At 42.3% G+C, this 12,773-nt stretch overlaps 1 protein-coding gene across 3 annotated transcripts in view; it reads right to left on the reverse strand.

Annotated features, from left to right (window-relative positions):
- LOC143292966 (phosphatidate cytidylyltransferase, photoreceptor-specific-like) overlaps positions 1-12,773 on the reverse strand; it is a 41,465-nt gene that overhangs the window by 13,661 nt on the left and 15,031 nt on the right. For 2 of the 3 annotated variants that reach the window (XR_013056699.1, XM_076603691.1), the window contains exons 6-8: positions 5,010-5,092; positions 2,857-3,013; positions 296-448 (exon numbers count right to left, since the gene is read on the reverse strand). Coding sequence is in view for 2 of the 3 variants with exons in the window: in XM_076603691.1 (XP_076459806.1) it covers positions 296-448; positions 2,857-3,013; positions 5,010-5,092 (393 nt within the window). In the remaining variant the exon portion in view is untranslated. The remainder of the gene's footprint in view (positions 1-295; positions 449-2,856; positions 3,014-5,009; positions 5,093-12,773) is intronic. The other variant, XM_076603693.1, reaches the window with a different exon arrangement.

Genomic DNA, 12,773 nt, shown 5'->3' on the forward strand with positions numbered 1-12,773 from the left:
TTTATGTACAACATAATTTTCTAAGTGACATTTGGACTGCTCTCCACAGGGACAGACATGTGTGCTAGCATTTAAACATGTTTATAGTCCACAGTGATTATTCAACTACACCAACATCAGCATCTCTGCACACAGACAAGACAGCTAACAATCAGTTGCTATCTAAAATGATCCATGAAAAATCATTCAACATTTATTTCACTGGTAGCAACATCAGGGATACACTCAGCATCAGTAAAAAATGTTTTGCAATATCACTGTAACTCCCAAAAGACCATTCACAAACAGAACTCACCAAAGAGAAAAGTGAACGGACCATGTAAGGAAGCTGATATTCTGTGAGGATGAACGCTTGGGAGCGTTCACACTCCATGGAAATGTGGTCTTTAATGTCGTCGTAGGACACCGGACACACAAAATAATCAAACTGCACCATGATGTGTGACAGCTGAAACAGGTTTCTGTCCACTGTTAGATCAGGCAATTGTAATGATCAGTGCATTTGGGCAATGGTAATGATTAGCGTGCAAAGGAAAGGATTAGTGCACTGAGGCAAAGGTAAGGATCAGCATATTCAGAAAGGCAACAGTAATTATCAATGCACTGATAAACATGCAAGTCTGTTACAAAAACATCAAAGCGTACATATCAGAGTCATTGAAACAAATTCAGTCTCAGAAACAGGAACTATATTATCACATTTTTTGGTGTGTTTTTTACTTTTCAATTTTTATCTCTTTGTCTAGAAATGAAACCATACTTTTCTTCCAGTTTAGCAATGCCAAATTTAAGTGTTCAAAATATAAAGGTCGTTCATACTCCTGAAATAAACTAAATATTTAGCATGACTTTCACATCATGCTGTCATGTTCTCGGCTCTCTCAAAGATAAAAAAAAAAAAGTATGTTATATTCTAAACAAATGTCAAGACAGATTTACCAGGGGCGCTTGATAAGAATCTGAATCTGAGCAGAGAAAACTACAGGAACAAGAGAATCACAATTTGCGTCATACAACAGAGAAATGACATCCAAGCCATACTGTCAACTATCATTCCATTCCTGAAAACCTGATCTGCTGAGGAAGACAATATGTAGGGTAATGGTGATCTGCTGAGGAAGGCAATGTGTAGGGTAATGGTGTAGGGTAATGGTGATCTGCTGAGGAAGGCAATGTGTAGGGTAATGGTGATCAGCTGAGGAAGACAATATGTAGGGTAATGGTGATCTGCTGAGGAAGACAATATGTAGGGTAATGGTGATCTGCTGAGGAAGACAATATGTAGGGTAATGGTGATCTGCTGAGGAAGGGTGTAGGGTAATGGTGATCTGCTGAGGAAGGCAATGTGTAGGGTAATGGTGATCAGCTGAGGAAGACAATGTGTAGGGTAATGGTGATCTGCTGAGGAAGACAATATGTAGGGTAATGGTGATCTGCTGAGGAAGGAAATGTGTAGGGTAATGGTGATCTGCTGAGGAAGGCAATGTGTAGGGTAATGGTGATCTGCTGAGGAAGGCAATGTGTAGGGTAATGGTGATCTGCTGAGGAAAGCAATGTGTAGGGTAATGGTGATGGCCCTCCTGCAGGAAACATGGCCCTCTCACAGCGTGATTTTCATGATATGATTCATTATGATGATTGCCACAGAAAATCATTCAATAAATAATTCAAATTTGTCACACTGCTTTGTCAAGCAAGTCCCATGCAGAACAACAGTCCTGCACTGGTTCAAAGAATTAAAGTTTGGGAGATCAACACTTGAAGATGATGACTATTGTGGTTATCCAGTAACCGTAGTTAGGTAGTCCTGAGAATGATACCCAAGTAAGTCAGTGATTGAGGAAAATCCAATAATTAGTATTATGAAACAAAAAATACAATAAATTTTTTATCAAGATGTATCAGTGTCATTTTCCATGATCACCTTGGCATTGGGAACCACTGTGCCCACTGGGCCCCCATAGCTTAAATGATGAACAAAAGAAGGTAAGGTTTTATTGGAGCACACATATGCTCTAAAACTGACAGAAGATCAAATTGTGTTTGGCACAAAGCAACTACAGGTGAGATAGATATTACAGTGTGATCCCAAAACAAAGGACAAGACTTAAGACTTATGTCTTTCAGTGTGATCCTGAAACAAAGCAAGTCAGCAGTCAGGGTCTTCTTGGTTGAGAATCCACCTGGAAAATCTAAGAGATCCAGGAGTGCAGGCAAACAAAATATATTTCTTTTTTAAATCTGGCCATATAGTCACCATACAACTTCAGGACAGAAAGACAATGACCTCAGACAAGAATGCCAACCACTGCCCACAAAAAGCATTTGAGGCATGGTGCAGTGTCCCCACACTGGAACCCAGACAAAGCCAGTGCATGCACTACAGCAGCAATATTTGACTTTCTGGTGGAATACAGTGCAAAGCTGGTCACATATCCCCCATATTCCCTTGATCTGTTCCCCTGTGATTGGTTCCTGTTCACTTTGGACAGGCAACAGCTGAGAGGAAGGTAGTTCCAGAGTGCTGAAATTGTTGAAGTTTTCTTCAAGGGCATTATTTTGGGTACACTTATTCAATTCGAAAAAGTTACATTGACAGGTGGTTAAAAAGAATGGGAAAATGCATGAAAGTTGAGGGAGGATTCATCAATAAACTGTAATATGTGTAAGTATGCCCACATGGCCGCAGTCAGATACTTATCAAGTGCCCCTCACACTACTGCTGCTGATCAGAATGGTAAACAAATACAAAAGTTCATGAAGCAATAAATGAGAAAGGAGCATTCAGTGAGAGCCACAGAGTGAGAGAATGGCCAAGAGAGAGAGAAGGATCAGGTGGATGAACCATTGACTTACCACAACACCAAATATAACAGTCATGACAGCCCCACCAAGGAACCCCTCCCATGTCTTTTTGGGCGACAGTTTGATCAGAGGGGTCTTGCCAAAGAAAAACCCAAACAGGTACGCCATGATGTCATTGCAGATTATCATGGAAACAGGAACCAGTACCCTGAAAAGCAATGACAGATGACATTGCAAAACATCTTAAGCACTTTCATAACATCTTTAATTTATGCAAATTAACTCTGTCGCTGCCACAGAACTAAGTAAAATCTAGTTGCCATGGATTTTTATAAAAAAACAGGTGTTTTTGTTTTTTTAAAATTCTGTGCGCTTTGCTATTAGAGATAGACCTATAAAAGTATATATTATCTGAAAGGTAAATAAATGAAGACACATGATGTTTTCCAATTTTGTATTTTTCCAAACAGATACAATTGTTTTGAAATCAGTGTTTTGATTTTTGTCAGATTTTCAACTTGTCCATTGTGGACATTAGTCTGCTCATTTGCACAGTAATGTAATATTTTCTGGACAAATGGATAATAATTGTACACACAAAATATACTAAAACAACAACAATAAAAAAAAGAGACATATACATGGTTCATTGTGACTACTCCAAGTGATAAGAACATAGATGTGATTGTCCAATTATTTTAGTCAAATCAGTTTTCTTGACAAAAACCATCATGACCATTTGTGAAGTCAGACACAAAAACTGTTTCATTTAAAACATATTTGTATCTTTCCACACTGAGAGTCTGGAGTGCTTTTAACATATTGGACATAACAATTACAGGCTGAATGTTGTTTGTTGGCCCTATATTGATCATCTCCAACACAGTAAAGCCATGTCCCCCTTGGCCTCCCTCTTCCCCCTCTCTGACCCACTACCCTTTGTCCAGTTCCCCTCAGTCCCCTCATCGTATTTCTACCTCTACAATTCCCCTGCACTGGCTCAGTACCAGGAATGTTGCTCCCACTGCTCCTATTTTGGTCATTGACACTGTCAGTCATGTGGGTAGAGTCTGCTATGTACAGCGTCACTAACTGATCGTCAATCTAGCCAGACTCTACATCACTCCCTTTTTTTCCTATCGAATTGCCCAGTAAAAGTTTTTGTATTCTTCTTCTAGTTAACGCTGCAATTCTTTCTGAGCATCAATTAAAGAAAGCAAATTTTGGTCTATCAATAGAATCTAGAAAGATTCCCCCAGCGAAAGCTACCAGTGTTTTTATCAACAAACTTAATACAAACCAGGGAAAAGTCTGAATATTTCAATGAGTTATCTTGTCACTATGGCAGTGACGCGTACATGGCTGCACTGACAAGTTATCTTGTCATACAGGCAGCCTAAGGATTAAAAATGAGAGGATGATAGTATAAAACAATATAAATTCATGACAAGTGATTTGCTTCCTAACCCATTTGTATTCCTCCATCATAGGACCCCTTCCCATTCATAAAACAAATCACTCTTCCTGAGTTGAGTATTTGAACAGTGGATTACCAGACAAACTTTCCAGTGACAGATTTGACAGAAATAAAAAAAAGTTATGCATTACTATCATGTCGCTTATCCTAATCATCCCATTAACAATCTTATTCAGGCTTGTTCTGCTAAGTGTCAACATTGAAGAGCAGCTGTCAATGAGGTCACCCATTAGAGGCAACCCTTACCTTTGCTGAATGGCTTTGTAGGCATTCAGGAGTGCCTTCTCTGACTTAACATTCTACATTTTCTATGCCTCCAGCAAACATTGTTTTGTTTTGTCATAGAGCTTGACTGAAGAATTACTCACACGCTGTTTCTCACTTGTAGAGCACCTTCGGAGAAGCTGACAACCAGTTGGAAGGTTTTTGCTTTGTGACTTTACATGCTCTTGAACAATTTGTTTGCCCCTCATTTGTTAGATTCCAAGTTCTTTCCAAACCACACCAGTTTTTTCACAGCATCTTTTCACTGTAACTTCTGGGTTTTGAGCTGACTGAATGGACTGCTAAGACAAAGAGCTCATACCTGGTGAGAATGACTGGCACAGACAATTGAGCACAAAAGTTGAATAGTCAATGTGTTGGGACTTTCATACCCTTAAACAATTAACTACCGGTACAGTTTCTAGTTTATCTGTTTCCCGCAGCACACACGACGAGCTCTCACCAGACAAATCCTTCCAGAAGATTCTGTATGATGAGGTGTGACTGGAAGACAACCAGCAACAGAACCACATGTGTGTAGCCAAACTGGGAGAGAAAAAATATATGTCAGTGGAATGCATCAGATGTGTGAAATAACTAACAGCTGATGCAGTCAGAGAAAGAAGAGATGTATGCAAGCAAATGGGAAGAGAGGGGGGTGGAGAGGACATAAGAGGAAGAGATGGGAGGAAAGACAGAGAGAGAGAGAGAGAGAGAAGGTGAGGGAGAGAGAGACGAGGATTTAGATGGTTCATTCACAGACCTGGGTCCCTCATGAAGAGGTATGCTAAAATATACAACAGGAAAATAAATCTATTTGAGAGAGAGAGAGAGAGAGAGAGAGAGAGAGAGATGTAGATGTAGATGTAGATGTTTTATTCATATAGGCCATAGCCCCTTAGAAGGGGGTACACATGGAACTGACATTAAGTCGCATATTACTACAAAGAAAAATTACGTTACATAAGCATTGCTTTGTTTAAAAGCTCTATGCAAATATAAAGCAAAATGTTGTACAATAGTTTCGTTTCTAGACGACAATAACAAAATGAGTTTAAATAAACAAGGCTGTCTATAAAATTTGAGTGGAATTAATCGTTCTCTAATATTTCTCAATGCTGGACAACTAAGCACAAAATGGACCTCATCTTCAGTTGATTCTTTGCATAATGGGCATAACAAATTACAAATGTTTGACTGCCTATAACGATACTGATGAGTAAAAATATCAGAGACACCGAACCTAAATTTCGTCATTAAATACTTCAAACCTCTAGCAATATGCATACGCATATAAATTGGAACACTATGCAAATTATTGATCATTCTGTATAGCTTAAATCTGTCACTGTCCTGGATATGAGAATTCCAACTTTGCCATCTGCAATCAACCAATCTTTCGCGGAACACACGAATAAAAACATTTATATCTTCAACAAAAGCAGAGCAAACCAATAGGCCTAGTTTGCATCAGTTTGACATGGTACAGTATATGACACCAAAACCTTGATTTAGCCATACAAAACCAAAACCGTACTCATATAATTTCTTTCTAACATTTGAAACCCAATTTCTTCTACCCTTATTATCTAAGTCTAACAACATTTTGTATGCTTTATATGGCAATCTGTGTTCATCCAATTGTGTTAACTTGAGCCAGTACTTAATAGAGAGCAACGATATTGGCTATCTGTCAGTCTCACCATAGACAAGATCATTTGGTGTCTGAAGGGAGACCCCTAAAAATTTTTTCAAAGCATTTTTTCACAGTGTATAGCAGCAGAGTCAAGACCCCATAATTCTGCCCCGTACTGTATCATAGGCTGGATATGAGAATCAAATATTTTTAGGAATAATTTCAGAGATTCATTTTGTACTAATGACAATTTCTTCATGACATATAACAATGCATTTTTTGCTCTACTTGCAAGGTTTTTACATGCAAATGTAAAACTCAAACGTGTAGAAAAATAAATACCTAAATATTTGTATACATTCACAATGGGCATTATAGTTCCGTTATAGGTCCATCTTTCTCTTACAGACAAATAACCTCCCTTTCTAAATACAATTATATTACTTTTACCCATATTCACTTTTAGTTGCAAAGAGGCTCGTTGTAGACTATTCAACTGACTTTGTAACCCTATTACTGTTTCTGATATTAATACTACATCATCAGCTAAAAGGAGAATGAAAATTTCCAAAACATCGCCTATGAATGTTGCACCGTGTCTTCCATTTTTAATTACTTCCTCTGTCAATTCATTAACAAATAAAGAAAACAAAACTGGACTACAAATATCACCCTGTTTAACCCCAGAAGTACAATTGATGTATTTTGATAAAGCAGCACCACATTGCACCCTTGCCTTTACAGAATCATACATACTCATAATACATTTATAAATTTTTCCACGTATTCCATTTTTCAATAAAATAGGCCAAAGTATACTTTTATTGACAGAATCAAAGGCTTTCTCAAAATCAATGAAAGCAACATATAATTTGCGATTCAAACAAAATTGTTTCTGTATGAAAGCCATTAATGTAAACATATGGTCCACAGTAGTGTAATTCCGCTTAAATCCGGCTTGAAATTCTCCTGTAATATTGTGTTCCTCCACCCATTCCTGGAGTCTCCTATTTATTACAGCGCTATATAATTTGCTACATACGTTACACAGGGAAATTCCTCTATAATTATTGGTATTCTTAGTATCACCTTTTTTGTACAATGGAAGAACAATTGACTCAGTCCAACTTTCAGGATAGATACCTCTATCAAATAGATAATTGAAAAACTTAACCAGAAAGTCTATAACTAAATTAGATTTGCATGCATTCTTTAACAATTCACATATAATTCCATCTGGTCCTGCAGCTTTCCGCTTCTTCAATTTTCTCAAAGCAAACAAAATTTCCTCTACTGAAATACAACGATTCAAATTATCGTTATCATCATTATCTATGAAATGCTCTTCATCAATGTTGCTTCATTACTAATATGATCTTCACTTTTTTCTAACAATTCTTTAAAATGTTGAAACCATTTATGTAAAAGGAAATTTTCTATCTAAAATTACGTTTAAATAACATACTTACCGTGACCCAACTAGTGCAGACTCCGGCAGGGGTCTGACATTCCTGCCTGTGCAAACTACTATCCGCCTATGCGGAGAAAATGAAACTACGGCCGATAACCTCCCGGAAGTAGGTAACCTCCCCTTTGTCCCGCTGGCTAACGCCCTCTTTTGACGGCAATATGCCATCACCAGCGCAGCGAGCAGGGAGAACAGGAAGCGGGGAGGACGGGAGGGTCTTAAATTTGGGTCACGGTAAGTATGTTATTTAAACGTAATTTTAGATAAAAAAATTTCCTTTTAATTACACATACTTAACTGTGACCCAACTAGTGCAGAATAGCGCGACAAGGTGGAGGGCTCACCTGTTCTACCGTCTGTTTGCTGTGATGGCCTGTTGTGCAACTACCACAGAAGCGATGCCTCTTAAGCCATCATCCCGTAGGTGTGCGACGTCTCTCTGGTAGAAGTCGATGAGCCATCATACCTAAAGCGACAGATGTCCCTCAAGTAGAATTCGACGAAGTAGAGTGTACTGTGCCGCCTAAGGATATTGGTGCGGGCAAAGAAGACCGAAGTCCGCAGTCGTATTGTGGGGGAGGTCTGTGGACCACAGCTGTGCTGATAAACGTAGGGCAAAGAAAATCGGGTCGGTGGGTTGAATCCACACTTTACTGAGAGCCCTTCGAATCAAAGGAAGGGAAGGAAACATGTACCCTTACAGGGTTGTCTCATTTGAGCGCGGTTGAGCGTCAATGCAAGGAGATGTACATGTCGTTTGATCTGATGATTCCACATCGGATGTGGGCCGATAGTGGAAGTGATTTTTGGTTTTGAGGGAAACTGTGGCACGAGACAGAGGTAGGTTGCCATGTTGGGCTTGCCTTAGGCATGACAGCCAGATCTGTAGAGCTCCTCCATGCGAGCTGACAGGCAATGGGCGCTCCCCCGACCACTTTTTTGTCATTGCCAAAAAATGACAGCACTGGTATGTTGCCTATGCACAGAATGGCAGACATTTGGCAACAAAAGACTTGATGTCCCTGGTGCCTCTGGGACAGGGTTGTGTAATTGCCCAGGTAGGTATCATCACGAAGGGGCTTACGGAAGGCTTAGTGGCTTCTCTACCTGAGTGTGGCATGTTGGAGCCACCTGCAGATAGTTGGTGGTGAATGGCTGGGTTGGATCAGGCTGTGGAAGTGCGTTTCATGCGCCCACATGTCACTCAGTCTCATTCTGTGGTGGAATACCAAATGGAAGAGGGTTTCCATGGGGAAAATTTTTTGCTGAAGGTTCTGTAGTGAGAAAGGGGACCAGATCCATGACAGGCCTCTGGCTGTGTGTGGTGCGCACTGAGTCTGGGATGGAGCTGGGCGGGGGCAGGGAGGTAAGTGGCTCAAGATGTGTTGTACTGGCTATTTACATCAAAGCACTGATCTGACATTGTTTCCAATATGGCCACTGCAAAGTGAGAGCTGTATTATCAGTGGTCTCTGAATTGCAAAGGGAAATCATTTGCAGCTTAGCCTTTCATGAATGACTGTGTCTCTCAGACTGGAAGTCAAATTGCACTGGGACTTAGTGCTGTAGCCTTGGGCCTAACTAGCCATTGGGATCCGTCCTAAGGCCCTCTTGATCGAGGGACCGGGGATGCAACTTAGGCAAAACACTCTCTACTGGAAATTGTATAATCGAATTCCAGCCCAAATAGTTGGGACAGCAGTTGCCTCCTCTGCTGTTCTGATGGTGACTGTCGTACACGACTGATTATCCCAATCAGCATGGGTAAATCAGGAAAGGTGTCCACCATGCAGGTTATATTGCAATGTAAGGGAGCCGGAAAGAGTTGACGGGGTCTTGTGGTGCAACCATGTGTCTGAAAGGCATGGTGCTTGCTTCCGAAGTGACAACCAAGTCATCCTCTGACAGGCTCTTGACTGAAGGCTGGGGCTCCATGATGGGATAGCCTGCCTAGGCTAGAAAACCCCTGGAAGTGTCTCATTGGAAAGACAGAACTTGAGAAGGAGTGGCCATCTGTAACCACAGCAGTGGTTGTGTGTTGAGGCTGAAAGGATCGGGCAGGGAAGACCAAGTGCAGAAAGTGCTTTCAAACGCCAACTGTTTGAGACGTTGATGCTGGATCTCTGTTCAAGCGATAAGGCGAACTAATGTGCTTGAATGCAGCATCTGCCGTGCTGGTATGAGTGGGCAGTAAGGTACACCCCTGTGGCTAGTGGACGGTTCGTTGTGCTCTGTGAGACGCGTCCGTCCTCGTCAATAAGCCTTTCTCCCAAATGTAGAGGAGAACAATTATGACCCAGGCCTTCTGCTACTAGAGAGGAGTGGAAGAGATGGGCTTAGGGTGATTGTCTTCTGCCCAGTGGGCAGTTTTGGGTCCGCAAAAATTTTGGGAATCAAAGATTGACACCCCTTCATGGGAAGGCTGGCTAGGATGTAGGGCCCGTGTGGAGCTGTTGTCACAACCACAGTGGTGCAAACAAAAGGTTGTTGTTGGCAAGGGGGGGAAGAAGGGATGCCTTACAAACTGGGGAGGAATGAAGGGCATGTGTGTCCTGAGTGGCACTTCTAAGTTGGACTGCCTCATCCCTCCTTGTGCCAAGTTAGGGCATCTCCAGCCCTATGGTTGATTGTTGTAGGCAAATGAGTTGGGTTGCCTTGTCCCTCCTTGCGCCAAGCGAGGGCATTCTTAGCCCTGTGGGTGGGAAGGGGGTGTGTGGGTCCCTAAGGACCAGCCACTACTAAAATGTGAAGGAGCATACATTCAGGCGTGAATGAGGCAGTTTTGTCTGTGAGTGCAGTCGTCCACCGAAAGCGAGGTATGGATGAATTTATGAAAATGAATACATACATGTGCAAAGGGAATATAAACTTCCATCAACTCAAGTATTGATGTCAGAAATATGCCACTGACAAGGGATCGAAACACAAGAAATAAGCGGATGTATTAGCATACATGTAGCGTGCACAGATATAGCCAAGTAAATGGGTAAGTGTGCATAATCAGTAATGGAAAGGACTCTGTGTATGCACCTAAATATGAGATGTACATAAACATATGAATAAAGTGCAAGTACGTAGGCGCAGAGAGTTCAGGGCATTGTGGACAGAAGGCCGCAAATGCAAGTGTGCCTATATTGCTATGTAGGGAATCTCAATGAATAGATGTCAATGAATAGAGATAGAAATATAATTGTACATGTTAATAAGAAAGTTGTCTGAACCTATCCCATAAGCGCACACGCATGTGTATTCTGAGGGATAAGTATACATCTATAAGTGAATAAATGTAGCAAGATATCTCATAGATATATATGTGTATATGTGTGTATATATATACGTATATATACGTATATACATACACACACACATATACATACACATATATATACATATATATGGGCTTTTAAAAAATTTTTTTTATGTATATATATATATATACATACATACATACATACATCTATATATACATATATATAGCTATATATATATATATATATTTCGTGATTGTTGATTGTGATAAAAATCAAAAGGACAGAAGGGGAAATATTGTGATTTATTTCCTGTTATTGTGTATCACAAGAAGAGAATGGTTATAGGACTGGTTGCCTGCAGAGGGCTGTGTGCGTGTGTGGGGGATGAAGAACCCCAAAGTTCAGTCGCCAATAGCCTGAGAAACAGCAAGAAAGGTGTAGTTGCTGTGCAAAGATGTGTTAAGTCCATGAATGGGCATGAGGACCCAATAAGAATTCGAAGAAACATCGTAGGTGGACAGCACGGGGGGCAGGAGTGACGTGCTGTGTCGGTTACAAATGCGGAGTTGTCTCCCTTGGCGCCGATATTCGGTGAAAAGGATGGTGTCTTTAGAGCACATATCCCCCGGTGTGACGTTTCCTCGCTGTAGAGGGAGGAGCGTCATGCTGCGTGCGAGAGTCCGTGGTTCTATGCCACCTTAACCGATGATAATAATGTCCCTTAGTGCCGTGGGCATCCCGAACCGAATCGATCGCCATCGGACGCGAGACGGTGGGGACATGTGGCATGATGGCGCCGTAACCAGACAAGATCGGCCCGAGCACTGCCGAGTGGCAGAATCGAGTTATCAAGAGGCACTCCGACATGGAATTGCCGATAATTATTAGTCTGGGTAACAGTGGAGATATGCAGTGGGGCAGAAAAAACTGTCACTGCTGAAGTTCAATGGGCTGTGCACGCATCTGCTCTGTGCGCAAGGGGTGGAGCAGGCGCTAGGTGTGGCACCAGTGCATAATTGCCGCAGCAAGTTCCCAATGGGTTGCTGGTTGTTTGGTTGAGCAGCTTGCTGAGACGCCATTAGTGGATGGGAAACAGCAGCAACCGGTGGTGTGGCAAATGGGGTCATCACCGCAAAGCTTGAAGGGACCGAGCACGCACCTGCACTGTTGGCGAGGAGCCGTGCCGGTAAAGGGAAGTAACTGCGGCGGTCACCGGCAAGGGTGCCGAAGCAGGAGTTGTCTCCCTTGGATTGGAAAATCGGACAAGGGGAGGGTGCACACGCATGGGCAAGCGTGTCCCCTAGTGGTCCACCTTCCTCCCTACCCCTGGGGAGGGCATCCCTAAGCGCCTCGGTCGCCATAGGATCCGAGACGGAAGAGGCATGCCGCGTGGGGGGTGCGTGAGCCAATGTCACGGCCGCCGCCACGGACGCATCGCACATAGGGCCCAGTCTAGCGTGCGGATCCAAAGCCAGTGTATGGTGTTGTTTTCCAAAGGGGTTATGGCACATTCCCAGTATGTGTAATTAAAGGGGTTATGGCACATTCCATTGTTGACATGGGAAAAGTGATAGAGGAGATCGACTCGGGCGTCCTACCGACTGGCAGGGCTGAGAAACGCGGATCGCGTCGACTTCGTTCGCGAATTGAAAAGGAAAGCATGAATGGCACCACTGACCTAAGTATGGGGTAACGTACCCCTAGAAGTCGCCGGAGAGGGTGCAGGAGGTGGTGGAGGTCTGGAGTCGACCGGAGGAAGCGAAGGTAGTGGGGGAGGCGTCGGGTTGGCGTTGTTGAGAGGGCCAAAAACAGAGGGCCCAGAGTGTCCGCGAATCGATATCGATCGCGCCTTAATTTTAGCCCGATATCCCA

This window comes from Babylonia areolata, chromosome 18, assembly GCF_041734735.1.
Source record: "Babylonia areolata isolate BAREFJ2019XMU chromosome 18, ASM4173473v1, whole genome shotgun sequence".
Taxonomy (NCBI): Eukaryota; Metazoa; Mollusca; class Gastropoda; order Neogastropoda; family Buccinidae; genus Babylonia; species Babylonia areolata.